Source organism: Alosa pseudoharengus, unplaced genomic scaffold, assembly GCF_046254945.1.
Source record: "Alosa pseudoharengus isolate Yale_2024_CS ecotype anadromous, Long Island Sound unplaced genomic scaffold, YU_APseudo_1.1 YU_APseudo_1.1_scf_13, whole genome shotgun sequence".
In the NCBI taxonomy this organism is placed as follows: Eukaryota; Metazoa; Chordata; class Actinopteri; order Clupeiformes; family Clupeidae; genus Alosa; species Alosa pseudoharengus.
In genome coordinates, this window is record NW_027468598.1 from 15452192 (window position 1) to 15477803 (window position 25612).

The 25612-nt window shown below is 44.0% G+C and overlaps 2 protein-coding genes across 3 annotated transcripts in view; both read right to left on the bottom strand.

Annotated features, from left to right (window-relative positions):
• Positions 1 to 17796, bottom strand: part of gab2 (GRB2-associated binding protein 2) — a 51126-nt gene extending 33330 nt beyond the window's left edge. For both annotated transcript variants that reach the window (XM_076282271.1, XM_076282269.1), the window contains exon 1: positions 17079 to 17796. In XM_076282271.1, coding sequence (XP_076138386.1) covers positions 17079 to 17150 — 72 coding nt within the window. In that variant the 5' untranslated portion in view covers positions 17151 to 17796. The remainder of the gene's footprint in view (positions 1 to 17078) is intronic.
• A 401-nt stretch (positions 17797 to 18197) lies between these two features.
• Positions 18198 to 24996, bottom strand: nars2 (asparaginyl-tRNA synthetase 2, mitochondrial). The gene is made up of 14 exons (XM_076282272.1): positions 24716 to 24996; positions 24514 to 24623; positions 24217 to 24337; positions 23965 to 24105; positions 23787 to 23867; positions 22528 to 22631; positions 21650 to 21782; positions 21182 to 21280; positions 20893 to 20930; positions 20725 to 20791; positions 20439 to 20576; positions 19800 to 19897; positions 19362 to 19388; positions 18198 to 18446 (listed from the first exon to the last, which is right to left on the bottom strand). Exons 1-14 carry the CDS (start codon positions 24878 to 24880, stop codon positions 18302 to 18304), a joined length of 1467 nt encoding a protein of 488 aa, XP_076138387.1. The 5' UTR covers positions 24881 to 24996; the 3' UTR covers positions 18198 to 18301.
• Between the last annotated feature and the right edge of the window lie 616 nt (positions 24997 to 25612).

Genomic DNA, 25612 nt, shown 5'->3' on the forward strand with positions numbered 1-25612 from the left:
CAGGTTGTACAGCAGTCATCTTGGTTTATTCATAAAGTATTCAACATGACAAATGTCAGTAACATTACAAATATCAGTAAGACCGTATATAGCAGGTGTATGAAAATGTGAATTTGCCCTTTTTGTGTTTTTCCAAGCTATTAAAGTTTTATATTGCTACGCTGGACTAAGTGAATAACTAATGGCCGACACTGTGATCAGCATCGGTCTGAGAGTCTCCATAAAAAGGCACAAATGAAATAGAGCCAGCCTTATTTTGTGGTGAACCCATTTTTGGCTTGTTGGTGTGTGATTCTTCAAAAGAGGTACAATAGAGCATCTCACTTTCAGTTACTCTCATCTCTCTTTTCTCCTCCCCCTCCCTTCTCTCTCTCTCTCTCCCATTCCCTAGGGCAGAGTCTGGCCAAGCTGTGTTGGTCCATTACCCGGGCTGAGATGGGATTGTATAACCTTTCCTTCCCTCTTACTCGGTGCACTGCTTTTAGGGCTCATCATTTGCTATGGCCTCTGAAATATCAGCCCCCCCCCCCCCCCCCCACACACACACACACAGACACACCAGTGCAAGTGCTATTCAGCATGATTTAATAAATTCTTCCGTTGAATTTAATTAAATAATTACACCAATTTGGTGTGTTTAACCACTTAACTTGCAAATCTTAAGATGTACCTATGATGTAGCCTACCCTGCATATCATGTGGGAATGATCAAAGCATTTTACATGGCCACGATTCTTCACATAGAAAGAAACCAAATGACCTTAGCTGGAGCACATGCATCCCATAGAGATGTACTGTAATGCTGCAATGAATATAGCACTGCTTATGTAGCCATTGTCAAAGGTGCAACAGAAGCTGTGTAAAATGCAATTGGAGGAATTGCAATGGGAGAGTGGTCATCGGGGATGAGGAGAACTCACTTACGTCCAGGAGGAGAATGGCAGACTCGCCTGCGAAAGCCCCATCACCACTAATGAGATTAATGAGATCACTGACCAGGGAGGCAAGGACCTTCCCTCCACCTTCTCTCTCCACTCAGTAGAGCGTGTTCATAACTAGCTCTGAGTAACAGCTCTCTCCAACCACTGCCATGTGCACATACAAAGGTAGAGTACCAACTCAACAACTCCTCTCTATTAGGGTTTCCCCATTGGGTGGGGCCACTCAGTATTTTACATGCATGTGGGCAGGTGAGAAAGAAAGCCTATGACACAACAAAATACTCTTCACCAGTGCCAGCATTCGACAGGATGTTTTTTTACAGCATTCTATGATATGTGTTTCACAGACAAAAAAAACCCTGCAAAAGATCAGCTTTTAAAAACAAAGGTATACAACAGCAAAGGGTGAAACGCAAACGAGCATCCATAAACAGCTGTTCAGCAATGAACCAACAAGGAGGTCAAAGTGAGACTTTTATTTTTATCTAGTTATGACGATGAATCAACAATGAAACTAAATACAAGCTTAAACAATGATCCTGGCTATTTAGGACTTGAGACGTTGAGGAGGCAGGACGGCGGATGACAAAGGAGACAAATATTGTTTTTGCCGTGGGTGATCTAATAATAGACGTTTGTTCCTCTTTCAGCCAGTCTCTTTTGTGCCTTTTATTATAACTGGACACGCTGTCTCCTATTTTTGGAGAGGCCAAACAATAATGCTGGGGAACAAACAGAAGGCGACTACAAGGCCATCAAGCAGAGTCCGAAAGGAAGTTCTGAATGCAAAGCTCCTTTTCAACAAGCACGTGACAACATCCAAAATCAATCCAAAGCTACAACTCTGGCAAGAAACAACTGTTGCAATCATATCATAAATGGGTGACGTTTATGTTTAACTTACTACATAACATACGGTAAACTGGATAGAAGTCAATAAGTGAAAATGATAGCAAAATAGATTAGTTCCAATTAGTTATTACTAGGAAGCCATTCACATCACTGAGCTGGAAGCATATTTGTGCTGTGAGTACTTGATATAGCTTCAAGGGCACCTTCAACTTCATCTCACTTCAGCGGAGTTACGTGACAGACACATCGCCCAGAAAAAGAGAGAGTGGAGAAGATACTGATTTGCCTCTGTCCATCTGAGACCAATTACACAGATTGCGCGCTGGGTCCGCGATAAGCCACACTACGATAGTACCGCTCGTGTCCCTTCTGTCAACAGTGCGGGCAGATAGTCATCAGTCAACATGTTTTCACATGCGCCCGGGCAAACAGGCTAACCAAACAGGCACGGGCACCCAGGTAAAGGTCAGACTCGTCAGCCTCCGACAGGCAGCAGTGTCAACAGGGCGCTCGGGTCTGCGCTCTCTCTCTCTCTTTCTCTCAGGGAGAGAGAAGGAGGTGCTCAGTTGTTGCAGTGCCGGAGGGTGGATGCTGTAGGGTCAGAGGATCAGTCCCCTCCCTTAAGCTATTGTACCTGCTCTCGAATACACACTTGTATTCACCCACACTCACATACAAACACGCACACATACACATGTGTACATATGAATGAACACACACACATGCACGCACGCGCACGCGCACACACGCACACGCGCACACACGCACACACGCACACACGCACACACACACACACACACACACACACACGCACACACACACACACACACACGCACGCACACACACATGCACACAGCTGAACAAACATCCCTGGCCATGTACATGGAAGAGGCTTTACCCAGCAGCCATCCTTCTGATTGTGTACTTTTCCCCATCCTCTCGGTGGTTGGCTAGGTTCTGAGCGTTGTGTGTGTGTGTGTGTGTGTGTGTGTGTGTGAGGAGGGAGGGAAGAAGGTTGGGTGGGGTCGTAACTGGCCGGTCGATGACACTTCATTGCTGCTGTCTGCTCCCCCTTCCCTCCACTGAAGAGGGGCTGTTTTGTTGTTAAGCAGGCCTGTCTGACTCCAGCAATGGCCGGGCAGGGCGGCCCTGGGCCGGCAGCTGCGCTGAACTAGGTCACGGGGGCAAACTTCCGCTGCCGCCGCCTGGCAAGAGCAAGAGCTCAGGCAGCGCCAGGGGCCGGCATCACAGGCTAAAGCACAGGCATCACAAAGACTAAAAAAACAGCCAGCACTGTATGATACCACACAGCAGAGCAGCATAGTGCAACCTAGCAAAGCACAGCTCAGCAGCACAGACCAGCATGACTAATAACAGCATACGCTAAGGGTCATTAATTAAGTAGCACTGATTAGCATGAGTTAAATGAATCAGATACTGCCTAGTGAATAGAAGAGCCAGATACGCACAGGGGTTGTACATCTAAACCAAAGCTCACAGGGTTTTGGGTTACAATGTTTAGGTGCAGATTTCTCTGACACTGCCTCTTGTAATCTTTGTGAGGTGAGAACACAAGATGGGAGTTGACTGATCCTATACCACAGACACTACTTATTATCCTTCTCATCTGAACAATGATAGCCACATGAAAGTAGACACTATTTTTGTTTTTGTTTTATGATAAACATGCAGCACACCATGCCGACTTGTAATTTACATGTTTTTGTTATGGTCTAAGTAGCTTTTCTCTATTAACAGTCTCAGCACAATTCCATCCTTCATTGAATAATTTCTCCTTACATATCTGTTAGAACAACTCATTAACAAGGCTCTCACATTCAACATTTATATTATTTTCTTCACTGTAGCTCTCAGAAACCCAAAGATTATAACATAGATGGTTTATGATTAACTCTGTCAGGGAAAGTGGAGGAAACGCAGAACGCTTTCCTGTAAACGAAGAGGAGATTTTGCTGGGGGAGACAAAGCGGGACCTTTGAACAAGCTCAGCAGGCGCGACAGCCGTGGAGCATATCCAGTGCTAATCAATAGCGGGTCGCATGACAGCATAGGCTACGTTCCTGGAACAAAGGGGGAGGAGACGCTATTTCATGCGTCATACCAGAGTCGACCGTTCAGGCGGCTACTCTGAGCATCACAAAACACTATAATGAGAAACGGTAGCTGAGACAACATCTCCTCAGATTCCACCAGTTATCAGTCCAAATGGTTTGAGAAAATGTAGTCTGTGGCCCAGTCTCTGTAAAAGGGGCATAAAACAAATTCTGTTTATTATGAATCATACCTGATGCCTGATGTGCACTTAAATGGACTCTTGAGATGTCTGTCCACTTCATCCTTCATACACTGTGATCCTCAGAGGTGACATTTGTGCAAAAATGTGTGTTGTATGAATTTTCCGTTTGGACAAGAGCATCTGGTAAGATCACTCAAAGACTCAGATCCCCGGATTGTAGATCCAGGTAAAGTGTCGGTTGGAGAGGGCAGGTGACCTTTACTCCGGGGGCCCACCATGTTTAGTCTCACCCCTGTGGGGAGTAAGGAGGCTCCAGGCAGTAGTCCATCCAGGGCAGGTGTCATGTCTCTATTGTTTACATAGGTGACATGGGTTTACTTCAGGGTAAGCTTAAATAAACCGGCAATGTCTCACACACACAACGCTCTGAGGCTCAAGGATAGAGCAGAGTTTATAGGTCTGTAGAACAGTCTTACAATACTTTGTATGTGGTATGTGTGTGTGTATGTGTCTGACAGAGTGAGAGAGAGAGAGAGAGAGAGAGAGGGAGAGAGAGCAGGAGAGACAGAGAGAGATAGAGAGTAACCTAGTAACCTAGCAGCTGCTCAAACACTGAGGTAGTTTTGACTTTTCTTTGTTGTCTCTGTTGTTTAGCATCACCCACAGAGCTCACACTCTCCACACTTAAGGGCCATTCACACCAGGAACGATAACTAGAACGATAACTAGAACCATAACAATAAAAGCGTCCACACTGACCAACGATAAGTCTCTCTTTGTGGTAATGAATGAGATGATGGGTTCTGATTGACTGTTCACTTTTTATTGTTCTCAAAATGGCTCTGAAAGTAATCCCCAACGATATTGTTCTACATGTTGTTATCGTTATAGTTTATCCTACGTCATCATTCATATTAACGAGAAAAGTATTTATTTTATAGTTATCGTTCTTGATGTGAACGGCCCTTTAATCAAACACTGCAGCTGTAGCTGTAAGCAAATTAGGCAAATGATGTACCAAGATGCCTTCGGGGTCCCCACACATTTCCACAACAGTCACCAGCGCTATAAATAGACCATGCGTGTAGAAGCATACCTTTTCAGAAAAAGCACCTAACCCCAACAGAAACTATACCGGTAGTCAAACACGACGTCTGGCAGCTGTGCTATCACACTGTACCAGCACCTGCCCAATAACTGTAACCGTGGCAACAAGCCCTTGCAACAACTTTTTTAATCACTTTGATCCTTGAGAAAATAATATGTGTTTTTTATGCATCCATGAGCAATCCAAACAGTCAAACCTGTTGATAGGCATAAAACTCTTTTCATTCTCAGTGGTTTAATTAATGTCAACAGTGAAGCATAGGTTTACACCTTTAGCCATTCAAATGTACTTCTTAAATTCTCTTCCAAAAATGGAAACAAACAAAATGTTATTTTTAAATAACTTTACATGAAGAGAAAGTTTCCAAAAAAGCATTCCGAACTTCTCAATCAATCTGGAATTTCCATTTATGACTCACTTGAATGGGTGATGATGTATGTATGATTTATTATGAATCATACTTGATGCCTGATGTGCACTTAAATGGGCGATGATGTACGCATAGTTTATTATGAATCATACCTGATGTGCACACAAATACACCCCACACACAAACAGAGAGAGAGAGAGAGAGAGAGAGAGAGAGAGAGAGAGAGAGAGAGAGAGAGAGAGAGAGAGAGAGAGAGAGAGAGAGAGAGAGAGAGAGAGAGAGAGAGACGAGGGCTGAATGAGCCTTGGAGTGAAGAGGCTCCAGGCAGTCCTGCATCCAGGGCAGTTGTCATGTCTCTGTTGTTTACATAGGTGACATGGGTTTACTTCATGGTATAAGCTTAAATAAACCACACACCGACATTCACAGAGTGTGCCAACTCTCACAGAGAGCACAGTTTATACAGGACACACGGCTAATGCTCTGTATTTATGGCCATGTGGGTGTGTGTGTGTACGTGTGTGTGTGAGTGCCTGAAAGAGAGAGAGAGAGGAAAAAAAGGGGGGAGAGAAAGGTTGATAGAGAGATAGAGAGCAAACCTGGCAACAGATCTAGGCAAAAATTCTGGCCAGTCCTTGTGTCTGAATTCACATGTTCAAAAACATGGTTCCAGATCTCACTCAGGGCCATGTGGCCTCACATCACAAAGCTCTGCATGTTTTCGGAAGGCTCCCCTTTTCTGCGTCGTCTAGTACCATAATTCTCAAAAAGCCGCATCGGTCACGTCACGTGACACATCCCTGTCCTGTTCACTCTTCCCGTGTGGCCCTGAGAGGATCCAGATGGGCCCTGGGGTTTGGTCATGGCAGTGGTCCCGTGCGGCCCGAGGAAATAAACATGAAACGACGTTAAGCAGAGTCGCTAGGCCGGCCACATTAAAACCACAGGAGGTGATGTCGGACAGATGCATCAGAGGCCAACGACTGCAACTTGCATTAACGCACTCCGGTTTCCTAACAGTCAAAACAGAGGGGAGGTTTCTGTTGAGAGCAAGCCAGCTGGGAAGCCCCCAACACGTGTAGCTATCCCTCTCTGTCTGTCTGTCTGTCACACACACACACACACACACACACACACACACACACACACACACACACACACACACACACACACACACACACACACACACACACACACACACACACACACACACACACACACACACACACACACACACACACACACTTTTTACATAAAGAATTGCCGTGCAGAGATATACATACTGAGACCCACAGACTCACAAACACACAGACACACACAAAACCCCATCAATCTACACTTCCAAAACCACACAGAAAAGGAACTTCTCACCAAAGGAACATAAAGCATAACCATATAGCCATAGCACGCTATTACTCAGTACATACAGGAATACTATGAAGAGAAATAATGCAGTGGTTTGCCCCGCTGTGTCTGCCTGCCTGGTGCCAATTTGAGCCCGTTAAAACAGAATGAGCATGATTGCTCCTCTGGATGGGCTTAGGGAGGAGAAAGAGAAGCAGATTAAAACATGTGGGAGCCAATTAAGCTGATCAGGGCTCCATTCGGAAATCTGCATGCCTGGGAGAGGGGAAGGGAGCTGCTGTTTTGAAAGCTGCTGCCTCCATCAGATCAATTTGCTTTTCAAATGCAGGGAGGAGAGAAGGAACACACATACACACACACACAATATACTTTATAAGGACTTTGCACTACCCTCATTTACAACCACCCAGCCTTTACGAAACACCTCAACAAGAGGATGCAATCAAATCCATTTTTTGAAGAGAAAAATGAATCCCAGCAGGCTTTCGTAAACCAGACCCCCTTCACCCACTCCCCCCAAATCCATCAGTGAATGGTCTCTCATTCACAAGCTGGGGCCGCCCTGACGCTTTGACTAACGCGTGTGTGTGCATGTGTGGAGCATTATCGTTAATCACAACTCTTCATATCATTTCCTCCCGTCTCCACCATCTGCTCTCGCATGCCTGCCACGCACGGAACCAGAGCTTAGTAGAACTCGCCTCCCTCATGAGGAGAGGACTGGGAAAGAGAGAGGCACTGCCGACCTACACACCTCACCTCTCTCCTCCTGGGGAAAGAGACCAGGGTTTATTGAGAAGGTAGCTACCTAGCACATAGGGTTGGAGATAATGTGGGGCTTCAAGCAGCAAGAGGGTGAGGAGTGTGTTTGTTGGTCTGTGTGTATGGAGAGTGTGTGTGTGTGTGTGTGTGTGTGTGTGTGTGTGTGTGTGTGTGTGTGTGTGTGTATGTGTGTGTGTGGGTGGGGGGGGTGTTGTAACTGCATTGGAGGCGTATGGAGGTGAGCAGTGTGGTCGAGGGAATGCACATCAATCCCCTTCCAGGGAGAGAGAACTGGGGTAACTGGGGTAACATAGTGCATAGTGTCAGAGATATAGTGGGACTTCAGACAGGGTCAGGGTGGGGTGAGGAGTTGCACTGGGGGCAGATGGAGGTGAGGTGGTGAAGAGCGTGGTCCAGGGAGGGTGGGTGGGGGTTGTGGTGCCCATCGCCTTGGCGACCGGCTTGCAGAAGTCGGTCTGTTTTTATTTACAGCCAGGGAAACTCCACACTGAGAGTCCAGCCCTGCTGCTGCAGCATCAGCGTCAGACTGGACCCTCCCATAGCAGGTGCCCCTTTCCGCAGTAACACGTCACGTCACTGTAGTGTACTGTACCACAGGAGCAGGTGTTCCCTTCCCCCCAGGCACTACAGCAGCCACAATAGAACAGTGGACAAGGCATGACTTCAACCTAATTACAGACCTGAGGGAGAGGTCTCACTGGAGAATAAGCTCATCCCTAATATCTCACTGAATACAGTCGTCCATTCTTATTACATCGTTTTACCCAGCATGCTCTATTTCCAATCTGTCACAGCTTTTTGTTTATTAGCATTTCATTTGCAGATGCCGGTATGGAACGTAATACACACAAAAACAGCCAACAACATTGGACCGGAAAGAAAAACAGCAACAGTATCTTGAGTGTCCTAACTATAATGTCTCTGTCAGCACAGTCATAAGTCCCAAGGCTGTGTTAGTGTAGTGGTTAAGGAGCTGAGGTAGAGTGCAGTAGTCAGAAAAGTTGTGTGTTCAATTCCCGGCTTCCACCGTTGTGCCCTTGAGCAAGGCACTTAACCCTGAGTTTCTTCAGAGACAATGGCCCTTGTAAAATAATACATATGTAAGTCACTTTGGATAAAAGTGTAGCTAAGTGAATACATGAAAATGTAACCCTTACACCACACTATGATCCCCATACTGTGCTGTACTTCCCCTTTTTCTGTGACATCTCTGATATCATATTCTGCCATCTGAACGCATGAGACATGCCCCCTCGCAAATCATACTCACACCACCCACTTGTGAAGTTGTGAATAACGTTTTAGTCTTTGACTGCAATATGGAAACATGGTGGAGTCGAGACTCCACCACACAGAGGAAAGATGCTATCAATGTCACTATCACAGTTTTGATTCCAGTTGACTCGAATGATGCGGACCCTTCTAGTGCCATTAATCACGTCGTATTCCCAGAGGCCAAGCTGCATAAGTAACGCGGCTGCAGCCTGTAGAAAATATCCATAATTGATGGTAAATCTCATATCAATGGTGACAGAGGTTTACATCTCCACTTCTATCGAGAAATGTAACGCAAAATCAAGAGTGGATTCAATTATTGGCATCAGATGGAACTGTCCTTGTTTTAGTGCCGCTTTTCTTTTTACCCGACCCAAATTTGCTCTCCTTTTAAGAGCTATTCATCTTGCTCTAACGAGACACAGATTAGTGGCATTTTGGTCCGAGTGCAGTGACATCAATCACTGGGTGACATCTTCCACAGATGGCGATGCTCTGATGTAAAAAACAAGCTTTTCATCACTCCTGATTCTTGCCATTACTCACTGATGTAAATGCTACCTTTTAATGCATGGCAAAAACACGCACACACAGAGTTGTACACAAAGCTGGTGTGGATTGAGAGACCTAATGGTGCATGAGCTATTGGTTTTTATGCACATTTCTCTCTCTCTCTCTCTCTCTCTCTGAGGTTAAGTAACTCGGTGGCTGCGATTTGCATGCCATGGCAGCCGACAACACTGCGAGATTCATCTTCCCATGGGATATGATTTGACACTAAATGACGTCCATAACACACGCTGTGAAAAGGTCGCTTATCAAAGCATCTCGAGAGCTTCTAAGAATAAACAGATGCTTGCCAGCCATTTCGTTCCCGCTTTCACTCAAGGACATTTCTTCAGAGGCAAGAGACATGAACAGAGATATGCGGTAAACCTTGATATCAGCAAGGGTTTCAATTAATAGCTTTTCAGGTAGCCTGAATGATGGATTTCCATGCAACTCTGGTGGCTAGTCAAGTAGCGATTATGACTGGACCACACAGATATGGTTCTTTCCAAGGGAGGTTTATGACGAAAAACTAACCGCTTCTCAACATGCATAAGCCATCAGATGACAGAAAAAGCCATTTGTGATGTGCATTCATGAAGGTGGCCACAGTGTACCATCCAACAGCCAGGTCATTCAAAGTGCCATGGTTCCATTGTTCTTTCATGTGTGCACTTGAGTCATGTCTCTGGCTAACAACCGCATCGGCCAAGCAACCTCTGGTTCACACAAACCAACTGGGCCCTCACCAGCCTGCAGTCATCAGGCGGCACTGGTTTGCGGGAGGGGGTTAGATTTCACATGGCCCCGTGCTAATTAGCTCTTAGGAGATAGAGGGAGATCCCGACACTACCACTACCCCAAACATCCACACCCTCGTCTGGCTCTGAGATTTCCCTCCGCTCAGCAACACCGCATTGAACAAGGAGTGTTAGTGGAGTGTCCAGAATGAGGATGGGGCCATCCAGTTATCTCCCGAGACCAATGCCCTGGTGAACACATACTGATCTAACACAGCAGCGCTTATTTAATAGGCTGCGTCATCCTGCTGCCGATGACTTCACCTGCCCCGGACACTCTCAGCTGTCAAAACACGCCCTCACAAATCTCCCCATGGTAACCAGCAATAAAAACATTCTACAGAAAAGAAGGAAGAGGAGAGGGGAAGAGAGGGGGGGAGGTCACCCCAAGGCTCAATTGGCTAATTGCCTTAAACCATCAACTACCCTAATCTATAAAGTGTGGAATGAGTGGGGAGGTATAGGGTCACACATGTGAACCCCACTCCACTGGGATTAAGTAATTCCATTTGGGGGTTACCATGGTCGCCCCCTCAATCTTGTAAAGTAATGGGAAGTCCAGTATCGTCATCCAAAGGGCTGGAAATGCCATGGACAGACAAAGTTTCGCTACTGCAGTTATCTAATAAATATCATTGCACTACTCACTGAGCCAATGTGGCGGTTTTATATGTAAGCTGAGCACTTCATTACAAAACATTTGTGAGATAAACATTGTCTTTTATTTTACTCAAATGTCCCATGAAGAATCTACCATCTTAGCAGTGCGGTGCCTTGTGCACTGTCTTTCTGTGGTTTCTGTGGTGACTGTGGGGCATCTGAGGTCGTCATCTGACCTTCTGAATCCGTACTGTGACCCTCTCAATAAACCCTCACGCCAGAACCTCAGTTGCCCCCAGACTCGCCTGCTGTCCAGCCGGCTATTCCAAATAAATCACAAATTAAATTCACCTTCTTCGATCTATGGCATGATGGAGGCAGAAATAACTGCCCAAAAAAGAAACAAATGCCATCTATTCTTGAGCCTAGTGGCCGTGAATGCAATGCAATTTGTGTTCTTTTTATGGAACAGTTTAGCGGAACTGCCTCTAATGGGCTGGCATACTTAGTGAATTTGGAGAGGGGGGAGACTGGAGACACATGCTTAAGCAGTAAATTAGAGTCTCACAGCAGTAAATTAGCCCCCAATGTGGGCAAGGCCTATAAAAATGGAGATATGGATTAAGATAATACAACACAAAGTGTGGGGAATCTGCAAGAGCAGGATGCGCCTATCTATTCCCATTTATTACATTGATAGCTAAAAATACCTCTCAGCTATTTATGTGTCATACAGCATGTCATCTTCTGAGTTCAGGGAATGAATGAATAAACAAATGAATATCTCAAATTCAGACTGAGCACAGCTGTCAAAGGCCTTCATGACCCTGAACTACAAGTTAAGAATAGGGAGAAATTCTAACTAAATACTGTATTTCTTTCCTCAGAGTAATTAGAATATCATTTTGTAGCCCATGCTATAAAAGTCCTTTTTACTTTTGTAGGATGTCCATATCAGAACACAAAACTGCACAGTGAATAGCTTGAGAGCCTGTTGGAAAAGAAAGGAGAGTTTATTTCTATTTCACATGACCATGTACCATAAAATTGAATTTGAGTGTTGTAAAAACTCGCAACCTACAAAAACATCCCTTAAAACCTACATAGTGTTACCTTAACTAATTGATTGTATGTTCTATGTAAAGGGAAAAAAACTTAGTTTTTATAAATATAAATAAAGTTTATTAGAGCACATGCATACAATGCCTGTGTAATGATGAAATGATCTACAAAAATGTAGCTAAAGATCTTTGTTTATGGCCCAAACTTAGTCTTGCACAGCGAGACCAATACTAGCAATAAGAAGAAGTAAGAGTGAGAGGGCAGGAGAAAATAGCACAGCCAGGAGTCAGTCTCAGGGCTATCTTGGACAGACACAATCCTAATGTTCAATGTTATTCTCTTAATGAGAATTTGATGATAAGAATTGTTCTCTTTTTAAAGAGCAAACATTGGACACATCACGAGAACATAATCAATGAGATCTAATTTCCTCGGCGGGAAAAAAGAAACATTCTCCCCTTGTTGGCACAGACATAAAAAACAAACAGTGCAAAAAGGGATAAAAATACTTTTTTAGAGCAACCATGGCACATTTCTCTCATTTTCCTATCACGGGACCCGTGTCACATTGTTTCCTGTAGGTGCCATCCTCAGGAAGTCTGGAAAATGCTACTGCCCAAATAATTAGGTTTTGACAGAAGTACAAACAGTCACACACACACGCACGCGCACTCACACACACACACAGATGTTTTTTAGACAATAATGCTTACATTTTCTCCCCAAATGTCCACATAACACACACTGAATTCGCCATTCATGGGCAATATATGATATCTCACTTGGCAAAGTAAGGTCAGATATTTGTGGTATCCATTCATGCGTATACAAGTATGGACGCAAGAAAAACAAACAAACAACTGTTTTCATGATGTGAAATATTTGACATTCTTGTACTACTAGAGTCCACTGTGGCTTATGTGTTTGTGTGTGTGTGTGACGCAAATGGTTAACCTGCATGGTCACATGTTACTGAGACATCAACAAGGCAGCTTGTTTTTTTATATATAGTGAGAATATTAAGCATTTCAGATAAAGTGGAGCACTCAAGAGGTCTCTGTGTGAACATGTGCTTGTTGGCTGAGAGGTGGGTGGTGGTGGGGGGGGTTAGGGGGTCTGTGAAAGCAGGAACTGGGAGGGGTCCCATTGCTGACCTCCAAGGGAAAAGCCCCTCTGCAAAACAACACAGCAACCTGCCGCTGACGGGACGCAGGCCACCAACTCTACGTCCATCGCTGCTGCCACAACCCGCCAATGCCTGCTGGCCAGGGCTGGACAAACACACTGCCGATCAGGCACACCAGCAGTACCAAACATTCAACCACACCCAGAGCAAAACAGAGCGAGAGTGGCAGAGAGAGAGAGAGAAAGAAAGAGAGAGAGCGAGAGAAGGAGAGGGAGAAGGAGAAAGGACAATGAATGTGGGTGTCAGACAGGCAGCCATCACCTAGTCGATATGATCAGTCTGGAATGTGGCATTGGATTATGCCAACTGGCATGTTGGGCAAAATGAGTCAAACACCATGAGTAGTAGGCACTAGGCAAGAGAGTTGTAACAAACCAACCGTCACGATCTCTCTGCAGGCAGTGTTCAACTGTAGGGATCACTGCTGTAGCTCACAACAGGAATCAGCCCAAATGTCCCAAAGTCAGACAGTGGACAACAGGCTTTTCTCAATGAATGAGACCGAAGCGGAAACCAGGGGCTGAGAGCGGAAAGGGAAGTAGAGTGGGGATCTTGTTGTGGGAAATGCCTGGGCCGTCCTTCTCCCCTCCTCGAGCCTAACTAACCCCCCCCCCACACACACACACACACACACAGACTTCCTTCCGTCCTTCACTTTTATTGCAGTCGCTAGAGATGTATGACAGACTTATGCGGCCCCTTTGCCCAAACTCAAAAGACCTGATGACAGTGATGCAGCAGCCGGACGGAATACTTGCAGCTAATTCTGGTCCATCCCACCATTTTCAAATCACACAAACACAGCCCCCCTTCTCTCCCTCTCTCTTTCTCTCTCTCACACACACAAATAGAATTTAAACTGACTCATCATTTTGTCTCTTCCTCTGCCCCCCACCCCCATGTTTTTTTTCTACATACCTATTTTTCCGCCTATCTGTGGATGTATCTATCCATGTGTTTCTCTCAGACTAAGTAGGTGAGATCATCGGTCTGTTTGAGTACATGCTGGTCCAAAAGGCCTGCTGAAACAAACAAACAGTCTGGAGAATGTTATGTCTGTCTGCTCCCCTGAAGACCCATAGAGAGGAGAGACAGAGGAGAGAGGAGAGAGAGAGAGAGAGAGAGAGAGAGCGAGCGAGAGAGAGAGGCAACCTCAAGACAGTGGGGAGGTGGTTGAGGTGTCTGAGTGCATGCGTCTGGGTGTGTGTGATAAAGAGCGACAGAAAGAAAAAAACAGAAAAAGGCAAAGACAGACGTTAGGAAAGACAGACAGAGGAAAGGAAGTACACATTGAGAAAGAAAGGAGAGAAAAAAAAGATAGACAGAGAGATGGAAAAAAAGAAAGGCACAGACGGTCTCAGACTTCAGATTCACTATCAGGCAGACAAACGTGCTCTGGATTACTCAGTTGTTTTCAGGCTTCTCCCTGATAATGCTGGCCAATGTTCAACACAAGCAGGCAGAGAAACACCACCTCACCACCACCCCTACCCCCTCCCGCTTCAGCGTCCACCCCCAATCCGTTGCCCTGGTGCCCAAAGCCATAATCAAACTCCAAACAAGCCACGCAGAAGGGGGGTTGGGTGGGGTGGGGGGGTACTTGTTCCACAAGCCCAGATGAACGAAAATGCACATCCCAATGAAAACAGCAGTTCCTGTTTTCATTCAGGGGTTAAAGCAGAGTCAGCCCACGGCTGTCACGTCCGGCACTCTCATGGATGACAGCCGTTAAGAAAGACTTTTTTCTTTCTCGCTTACTTTCTTTTTTCTTATCTGACTTTACACACACACACACAAAACACAGTTATTGAGCACACACAATCACATAAAATACTGCACTTTGTGCAGTGACATATTGTAGTTGTTATCTATCCCATAGTCGGGAAACTACTCTTGCCAGAGGATTTGCATACAGTTTGCATGACAGAGACCATGTTTGAGAGATACCCTCCATTTTTCAAAGACAATGTAAGATTGTAAAATTGTAAGATATAGCACTGTATGTCACAGATAGTAAAAAACACACAACACACACGCAGAGACACATATTCATTGATTCAGTTCATCAGTAGATTATGGTGTTAATTATAATACTATGTTATTATAGAGAATCCTAATGTTGCCAAACTGCTGAGATCTGAAAAACAAAGACGTTTCCAAATCAAATGGTTGAGTTTGATAGTGAAACAGGGGCCACCTACTATTAAAGTTTTGACTACACCCAAGGAATCCAACATGGTCTCGTCAGTGGACATTGCCACGAGTGTTCTCCCTTAGAATAATGTCAAGTAAACACACAGCATCACAGAATGCACAGTTATGCACTTTCACACTGCACACAGAAACACAGGGAGGGGATCCGCTATGTACATCAGACCATGCAGTGATGGCAGCTGCCTCCTCCCAGACAAACAGACACCTTGGTGTTTAGATGCTTGGGCCTGCAACTGCTTAAAATATCTCCCTACATTAGAATGTCAGGGATGTCAGATGACAGCAATCCCGCGGATCTAAATGGCCTCCATTGTGTGACCCCAGCCAGCTACAGGGTTTTAAGTGGAAGGAATTTTAAGATTGGATGATTAGTCCTTCCCTTCAACAATCCAGCCTTTCGTCAGGGTTCCCAGTTCATTATCCGCCGCGGCGTTTGCTAAATCTGTAGCTATCTGCTGGCTGCGTGGCTTGCTAGCTTGTCTGTTTGTTTTTTACTGGGTAAGGACAGGAGGACTGGGTTGCCTTCCTCTTGAAAGAGGTCCTCCTTGTTCAACATCACATTTGTCATCACATTCAATGTTGGTAATACTGGTTTAGATCCAGAGACATTCATGTTCATATCTATGACTATTTATTTCCTTTTTGTATGCTGTTTCCCTCCTTTTTGATGATCAGAGAACAATTGTTCTTGGTGGGATATCTGGCACTGGGTACATCTGCCCTCTGTGTGTCCCCCCCCCCTTTTTTTCTCTAAAAAAAAAAAGAATGAGGGGGCGGAAGTGGTTTCAGTGTACAGTCACCCAAGTGAAGGACAACTGAGGAGGACCTCGAACATGTGCTTATGTGAAGACATTGAGATATGACCCCCCCCCCCCCCATCCCATACCCGCAAAACCAGAGCTGACATCATGGCAAAGTCGGCCTGGTGGATGGAGGAGGCCTGTAATGCAAGCCTGGAGATAAACATGGCCCAGCTGTATTTATGCGAGCCCTTCTCGCCGCCTTCCTTTAGCTCTTCATAAAATTCCATTATCTGACATTGGGTAAACCGGAAGGAGGGATGGTCTCCAGAGAAGTTGGCGCACAGTTAGTGTTACCCGGGGCATGCAAAACACTACGACGCGAACATGGCAATTGCCTAGCACTTGTAGGCGTGAAGCTTGCTGTCAGCTTGCTTAGCATCTGAGATACTCTGAAATGGGGGAGGTGGAAAAGAAGTGTTGAACATACTATTTAGGTGGACAGTAACAGTTGTACCGACAGCTGTCCTGAACAGAATTGCGAGACAGACGGAGGCACCACGGTGTAGTTAAACCCCATTGTGCGCACAGCTTCGTAACAATTAAATCCAGATTATCAAATATTATTAATAATTTATCAGAGGCTAAACAAACACAATAATGTTTTTGGGTTTATACATGGTTGAAACATAAAGATGGATACAGTGAGCGAGCGAGCGAGAGAATGATGCAGATGATGAGACGTTATAGGGCGCACCTGCTACATCACATTGAGTTCGTTTTTTTGCCCTTAGGAGGCATACAAGACGCAAATCTTGTCATAGCCTGTACACACTGTACAGTACTGTAATAGCTTAATTAAATTTTTAAATCGAACACTTAGCCTAACACTAAATAAAAGTAATTGCCTTACACATAAATCTCGGCACGTAATGAATAACCAAGGATTACATATATGAACAAGATAACTTCTTACATATCTCCGCAGTTTCTTCTCTGGTGGTGACTTTCTGAGCCATCCTTGGCAAATAATTTCGCCGCCACTCATGGTCGCAACTGTTCCACCGGATTCCGGACACAGTATTCACAGCTGCGCGGTCGTATCCCACTAGATCCTCCGTCCCATTTAGTGCGTGTACGCACAATACATGCAGTATCGGAGTCGAGCGCACTTTGGTGCAGTCTGTCGCTCCATTCAGTGTCCTAATGCAAAAGCTGTGCCGGACAGACTGAGGTAAGTGCCATTGGCCCCTCAATGTCCCGAGTGCTCTTGAAGTCCACAAACAGGAACTCTGTTCCCTGTCCTCGCACGTAGAGCAAATAACTAAGAAACGGTTAACTTAGAGCCAACGAGCGGCGACCGCCAGGGAAGTGCGGAGATGTAGGAAGTAATGCAGGGTGTCTGCTGTTTGTTTTCCAATTCACACCACGCCCACTGAATTGAAGGGACGGACTGTGTAGAGATGAGCAGCAACGGGGTGAGCTTGACACAGTAACAATGAAAAGCGTTTAAGGTGGACACACAATTGTGTATTGTCTTACTTTAATGAGAAAAGGGGATGCGTAAAAGAAACTTAGGACTATAAGCGACTCACTATATCCGTTCTTAGCTATACTTACTTCTTCATTAAATGTGTACACTTATGTATAAGCATCATAGTATTCGAAAGAACACGAAGTGTGAAGGGGCGTGAGCAGTCCAACCACATCATAATAAAGTATAATGTCTACATATACACTGTCTACAGCATATACACTGTACACTGGTTTTACAACTAATTTCTCATTCAGAAAGCATGTGGCGTGGGCTTTCTGATCCAACCACTAATAAATAAACGGCGGTTTAACTTACATGATGTTCAATGTAACCTCCTTGCACTCTTGTGTGCTCATGCGTTAAAAATTGCGTGAGAAAGTGTCTAGGAGTTACAGATCAACCAGTGCCACCTAGTGGATAGTAAGTGGAAATGCTCGAATGCGATGAGTCCCACTCCATGTCAACAGATAAAGTGTCTCAGAATGTAATCCAAAATATACGTATGATTCCATGCCAAATGTATAATGAGGAAACCACGACCCCCAACATCAAGTCATCTCTGTTGAAAACAAGATTTAATATATACAATGTATTCATTATAATTTAGACCACTGAACATGGCAGTCATCAGGTACATATCAGACAGTTACGTTTTATGAACATTATAAAAGGCATGAGTGTGAAAACCTGGCAAATGGGATCACATCTTTGATATTGTCCACTCCCAATATGCATTGAAGGTATCTCTCAAACCCCATCCCAAAGCCACCGTGAGGGACAGAGCCAAACTGTCTCAGCTGGAGATACCTATAGCAGAAAGACCAGTTAGAATCAGACTTAGGGGCAAAAATCCACTGAAGTGCCATTGGAATTACCACTCTTGTCTTAACATGATAACTGATAATGTTTTTTTGTTTGTTTGTTTTGTTTTCAAACGGAGAAATATAATTGTGGCTAAAATCACAGCTTCAAACGAGAGCATGGTCAAGAAAACAAAAATATCTCACTTCCGAAAATATCAAACAAAGTATCAATGTTTGTGGTACAAAGTAGCTTAAATGACTGTAGTATGCTAGTGGCTGAATCATGGTCAGTATCTCAAAGTGTCAAGTCCTTATAGACCAATTGTAGGCAAAGTCCTTCGGGGAGTGAGGATAGACACTATTTACATTGTATCGGATATTGTCTATTACGTCAATACATTCTGGAGAGTAGAACATGTAATAATCTGAGGACTGGACAATTTAGTATTGAGGACAAGAATGTCAGGGTCTGATCAGGACAGTGAGAAAATATGTCGAGGTACTCCTCCTACAAGACAGGAAGGGTGGGAAGGACTTCTTGTGTATTACTGTAACTGCAGATTTGATTTTTTTCGCTTGGTGAAGCATACAGCGAGTCATTAAGGAACTTAGAAAACTGCTACTACTGTTTAAGACCGCAGGGATGCAAATTATTTGGCCATCTGAGATTTACTCTGATAAATTGTTGGTCTTCCTTTTTAAATATGGCACTCACTATGGAATTAAGAAATACATATATTTGTAAGACATAATTTGTATGATCGTGGAGTCTAATGTTGAGCTCAAATGTCTTGCCTTTTAAAATATTCTTTAGGGAGCTATTTTTATTCTGAGGAAGTAAGAGAGAGAACCTAACCACAGAGCATTACTTTAGCAGTAATAACAGATGTCAACAGATTTACAACCATCATGTTCTTACCATTCATATTCCTCCTCCAACCCTGCCCTGTGAAAATATACACAAAGGAGTGAAACACAACAGATTCATTTTGCTTTGCTGATATCCTGAAACTCAAGCACATTTAGAAAATTGCTGCTATTATTTAAAGGTTACACGGGCTGTATAAGACATAACTGTGGGCTGAAGGTGTTATGTTTACATTTTTCCTTGATCTGTCATAACTTTGAAAAATATAATATAATATAAAACTATAATAGAAAAAAAAAACAGGAAACACTGGCTGCTCAGAGAGACAGAGTTTGTTTCTCTGTAGGATTTCTCTAACGGTGTTGAGGTTGGAGTTCAAGTTCAAGTCTAAGTTTCTTTCCATTTACACAACACCGTTGATAGGAAAGTGCCTTGGTGTGTTCACAACACAACAGTGTTGGCTGAGAGTTCACCATAACATTCCCTTACTGAGCGAGGCGGTTCTGGAGGAGGTCCAGTCTCTCCTCTCTCAGCGATCCTCCACACAGCTCCCCGACTCCTGGCACCAGCAGGTCCACCGCCGCAGCCTGGGAGACACAGCACAACCACTACGGACTTCTGCTGACCACTACTCATATTTTCCTTCAAATCTACCAGGTTCCCTGGATCCATTTCTCTACCTAGAATATCACTACCTATAGTTGATATGCACTGGTCATCTATGCTGACCGCTTCTGATCTCTGACTCTTGCATGTTAGCTGCTACGACCGCCATTACCACTAATCACATGGGGAAACTATTTAAGTAATGAATACAAGTGCTTGAGCATGACTAACTGAGCCTGATTAGTTTTTGTCATTATTGTCTTTTGACCTTGAGTGTTCAACACTACCTATTTAATGGCCATTTGAGTTGCTTATTGGACCGTTAAAAATATCACGACTGCTGTTCCTGGAATAACTCTTGGAAAGACTCCTAAAATGATCATCCTTGAAAAGCTTTCATCTTTGATAAGCCCATATCCAAAATGATCAAATCTGAACATGAGACTTGGTACACTCTGTGTTAGCGCAGGATTTGTAAAAGACAAAGAGAGATTGAACGTATTAGTGTAACAGGAGCCTCACTGTGTGTCGTGGGTGATCCTGGTTGTCTCTGGCGTAGAACGGCTTCAGATCATAGGGATAATCAGTGACAAAGACGGGGATGTTGCCACAATGTTTCACCAGGTACTTCTCATGTTCTGTCTGCAGGTCACAACCCCACTGAGAAATGGAGACAGACAGCCATAATCATTGACTTCAAATTCCTCTTTTGCCCAAGAGGAGAAAAAAAAACAAGAGTGAGACATTAAAAGGCAGTACCCAAAAAGCCCCTTTGAAATAAAGGAGCCTAACTATCCACACCACTCACCTCAGCGGGGAAAGTGAATGTCTGGGAACTGCGGTTTAGAATGTCTATGGCCTCTGTGTAGGAAATCCTAAGGGTAAAACGACACATAATATTATAATGACAGGGGTGGGATAGATTAAGCTTTTGTGGAGAACGTGCTCTGAGGTAGCTCTGCAGGTACATACTTACACATTAAATTTTCGACTCAGCATGACATCCACTTGCCCCTGAGCAGGAGAGACACTTTGAACACATGCCATTTACAGCTCACCACAACCAAATCAAGCATATTAAGATACAAGTGAACCCTTTGAGTCTTTCAGTTCAGGTGGAAGCAGATGACACTGGTAACGTTGGGGTTACTGGGTTCAGTTCCCCACGAGTGCAAGTGCTATACAGTACTACAATACTATACATGAAGTGGTGCAATTGCATTACGATTTAAATAATTATTGCATTATACAAGTTATTTCCTTACCCTGTGTCCAGATGCCACAAACTTGTGAAATAATTCTACATCTTCTGCACAGTGGGTCAGGACATGCTCAGTGCTGGCTTTGAAGAGACTCTCCATTACCTGATCAAGAGGACATCTGGTATGACCTATCCTTGATCCTTTTATTCAAAGACTCAAATCTCAACATGAACAACACACATCCAGTAACTCTATAATGAATATATAACGTATAAAGAAAAGTGTTATATAAAGTAAAGTGACTAGTATTTAGCACTTTTATCCAAAGCGATATGGACTAGCAGTTGCTACCTATGACAACATTTAATCATTATATTCCATGATATATGCTTTGCTGTAAGAAACCAAAACAATCTTTTATCCTTATGACATACACATTCCACTGACCCCTTTTGCCATGCGTTATCCTCCCAGTGAAGCTGACTGGGGTTGACTACTCTATCACAGTGTCATAGTAAATCTGAGTCTTACTGCCATCACATCCTCCAGGGACTCCGTGAATGAGATCTCGGCCTCCACCATGTAGAACTCGGCCAAGTGGCGCCTGCTCTGGGAATTCTCGGCCCTGAACGTCGGCCCGAAGGTGTACACTGCTGGAAAGGCCCTGTGACAGCGAAACATTCCCTTCAGAGAGGCCGTCGTGTAGATTACTTCAACAGCTCATGTTGTGTCAAGTGTCTTTTTTACAAGTCTAGCCAGTGCACAAGACACAACTTGTTCTTACCTCAGCACTGGATGACAACAATGGCTTGTCACATTTGAATGTCTGTTGTTGCACTCAGTCAAGTTCATGACCTTAATTCAAGTTTAAGTTCATGATCATTGCTCCCTTGCACAAATTTCCTCATCACAGCATCTGTGAGGGAGCTGGCTGAATGCTGCACTAACAACACAGGCGCAGGCTTTTGCTTATTCATGATTTAAACTCTCCTGGAAGTTATGAGCTAATAAGAGTGTATGCCAACATTCCAAGAACAAGAGTTGTTGAGATCACTAGAGGGTTTCGTCAGATATAAATAAACTTAGACATGCACGTACACACACGCACGCATGCATGCACGCACACCAGGTCTTCTCTCTGAGCCATCAGACTGGTTTAATTTGTTTGTTTACTAAATGCTTCGCAGTCACACAATCTTCAACTTCATTATATTCTATATCCATAACAATTGAAGATCTATAGGAAAGTTCTGGACCCTAATGAGCACACTGAAATGTGCCGGATAGTAGCCTGTCAAACCTGATGAAGACTTGAGGTGAACCTACTTTGGTGAACATAAGGTGAACCTGATGAAGACTACTTTGAGAGAGCTGACTCACTCTGACACAGAGCAATCAGAACTACTCACCCTGACATGACCTCCAGGTGAAGCTGGCCTGAGACGGTCAGGTAGGTGGGGACCGAGAAGAAGTGTTGGCTCCTCTCATCTTGCGTTTTACCACTACCTGCAGACTGAAGATTAAACAGAAAGGTTACTAAAGGTGACACTATCAATACTAAATCCAATATCACATGGATACATTTCTAAAGGCTGGCACAACACAAGGGGGTGGGGGGTTAAACCTGTTTTGTTGCGAACATAATGAATGAACCGTTAACCTAAGTCAATGTACATAGATGTTAGTAAGAGATTATGCATGATGTTAGTGTTGTGTAGCCAGGCGTATATCAATATATAACATCTGGAGACAGTCAAGATCAAAACTGGGCTACTTATTGGTGGGAACAATCACAAAATGACTTGCCTAGCCTTGTTAAGCCCATCAGACACTGCATGGGTCTGGCCCAATTTAAGCCCCGATTTAGACCTGACAAACTTTAGAATCGGGCCGAATTTCCACTCGTGCTGTTTGAGCAGGTTCACAACACCTGAATAGAAGTTCCCAGCTTTGGTTCGATCAGGTTGGATTTCTGGCATGTCAGATTTCTTGTCTTGCAGTGTGAGCTGTCGAATGTCCAGTGTGAGCACAGCAATTATGACCCTCTGAAAAGTGTAGTGTGAGTTACCAAGTTGTACATGACTGACAAAAACACACAGTGTCTACACCACATTAGTGTACATTTTTTACTTGACACTAGGCCTCAATTTCTTTCTTTTTGAAAAAATATTTTTGGGGGGCTTTTAGCCTTTTATTGATAGAGGACAGTGAAGAGTGAGAGGAAGCAAGTAGGAGAAAGAGATGGGGTGGGATCAGGAAATGACCCGGGTCAGACTCGAACCTGAGTCCTCCGTACGTAAGGACCTGGACCCTGGACCCAAGGTGGTATAGACGCTGTACCCCGCCCCCACCCCCATAACAGATCCAGCCAGAATCAGATTATGAAAATGACATGTGAACCCTTCAAAGGTGTGCATTATATTGGTATATATCAAAGAAACATGTTTTCCCAATTTCCAAAAAGGATGAACTATGCAAAGAATGTAAAGTATTACTGAACTCTGGAGCCATTGATCAAAGGCTTATAGAAGAAAGTCGTTTTTGATGCAAACTTTAAATACTGGTAAGTTATTTGAACCTATGCAGGACAGCAGCTTTATCAAAATTATTCAAACACGGAAGCCTCTGTCTGAGGTTTTATACTTAAGCCCTGTGAAAGAGGACACACCTCCAACTGGAACAACTCCCCTGCGCCTTCACAATCATTGGACGTAATGACTGGTGTGTGAATCTGTATGAACCCTATGTCCTGAAATTCAAAAAACAAACGGTCTCTTTTTAGTACATTCAGCCAACTCACTGTATACTAGCAACTATGATGGCAGACACAGAGAATGGGGCAATACCTTGAAATATGACTGAATAGCAGAGGTGGCTTCACTGCGGATCCTTAGCAAGGCACTAAAGGTATTTGTTCGACAACGTAGATGAGGATACTGTCGGATGTATTCCATAGGATGGCGTTCCTTGATCTTAAAGGGGAATTTCTGTGAAAAGAGCACATAGTCAAATCTGTGGATGCATAGGTTTTGACATATTATAGATGACAGACAGTAAAATTGGTCTATTAGAGAAAAGAGACACAAAAAAAGACTCACTATGGGATCACATTTTCCAGTCACTTTAATTTGTTTTGCATGGAGCTCTACATTCTGCTTTTTGCTTGGACTTTTCTCCAGGCATCCTGTGACATCGATGGCACTTCCAAACGTCAGATCACTTGGGGTCAAGCATATAGTTTTTGCACATCACATCACTCCACAATACAACACCAGAGAAGCCACTGTATGATTTTAACATTCTACTTAATTGATATTAGCCTAACTAGGCTACTCAACTACATGATACATAATCAATGGCACCAGAGCAGCAGCCATGTTGGAGACTGGCATCACCTGTCATTCAGGTCGTTGCTGGCCACTACTTGGAGAGCTTGAAGAGAGGAGCCATCATTCACGTGGAGAAAGAGATGTTCTTTCTGTGATCTGACAGAACGGACCCAACCCTAGCAATGGGGTAACGTTAAATCAACCATTTTACTCTCTTCCTCATGCTTTTTATCAGGCTCGGCAAAGGAACCAATAAATTAAGTCCTACCTGTATTCTGACGTTAGAGCCCAACGCTTTATTGGAAAGAGCATCTCGTATCGTTAGCTTTTTGAATTGCTTCTGGCAATATTGTCTGGACCTGAATTTGACGCAGCTAAATACCCATTCAGAGGAAAAAGGAATAACATTGCGTAGTAAACTACTTGAAAACATTGTAGTAACGTAAGGTAGATAGCTGGTAAGTTACAGTATATGACTGAAAGGATTTTGTAAAGAACTTCTCTATGAAACAGTAGGCAGGCTATCTGACTGTTTTGACATTCACTCACGCCGCGCACATTGCGCTTCCTGAAACCTTCCAACTTCCGATTGCAAATCCTTTGGATTGGCTACATTCATACACGTGACTTTCAGAAACCAATCATAGTCGCTTGCGCCTTCATGCTTTATGGAAATGTAGTTTTACACACAATGACGGCGGGTCATAGGCGATAACAGCCAATCATGCAGCTAAATTTATGTTTGTTCAAAAATATCGGGAATTAGTCTTCTGATGCATGGCATTGTGTAGACAGGTGTAGGGTTTAAACGTTTTCAACAAGTCTAGATAACCAGTCTAATTGTCAGACATGCAGCAGCACATGGTCCAGTTATGGATGTTGGACAAATTCAGATGAGATTTAGGCTATCTTTGAATAGGTCTATTTATCTTGTGCAAAAAAAGTTCAACCTTGTGGGTAAGTCTATTAGCCTATAATATTTTGTACACGTCGGTTAATGAATGTCCTTTAGGCTAATGTGTCCCAATATCCCACAGGCATTTGCAAGGTGACTCCATAAAGGCCTGCTGTCTATTGTGGACATTACCAATTACGATCTCTCAACGAGTTCGTTAGATTAGGCTACTAGGCTATAGTCTCTCAGGAGCTCTGATCTGAAATTAAA

What these genes read in the sequence shown, in the direction of transcription:
- nars2 (XM_076282272.1), bottom strand. Translation starts at nt 24,880, where the DNA reads ATGTTTTCAAGTAGTTTACTACGCAATGTTATTCCTTTTTCCTCTGAA. An exon ending in CTGGAAAATGTGATCCCATA is followed by an intron (nt 24,106 to 24,216) that starts GTGAGTCTTTTT and finishes CTCTTTTCACAG; the next exon opens with AAATTCCCCTTTAAGATCAA. An exon ending in TTGGAGGAGGAATATGAATG is followed by an intron (nt 18,447 to 19,361) that starts GTAAGAACATGA and finishes TTTCTGCTATAG; the next exon opens with GTATCTCCAGCTGAGACAGT.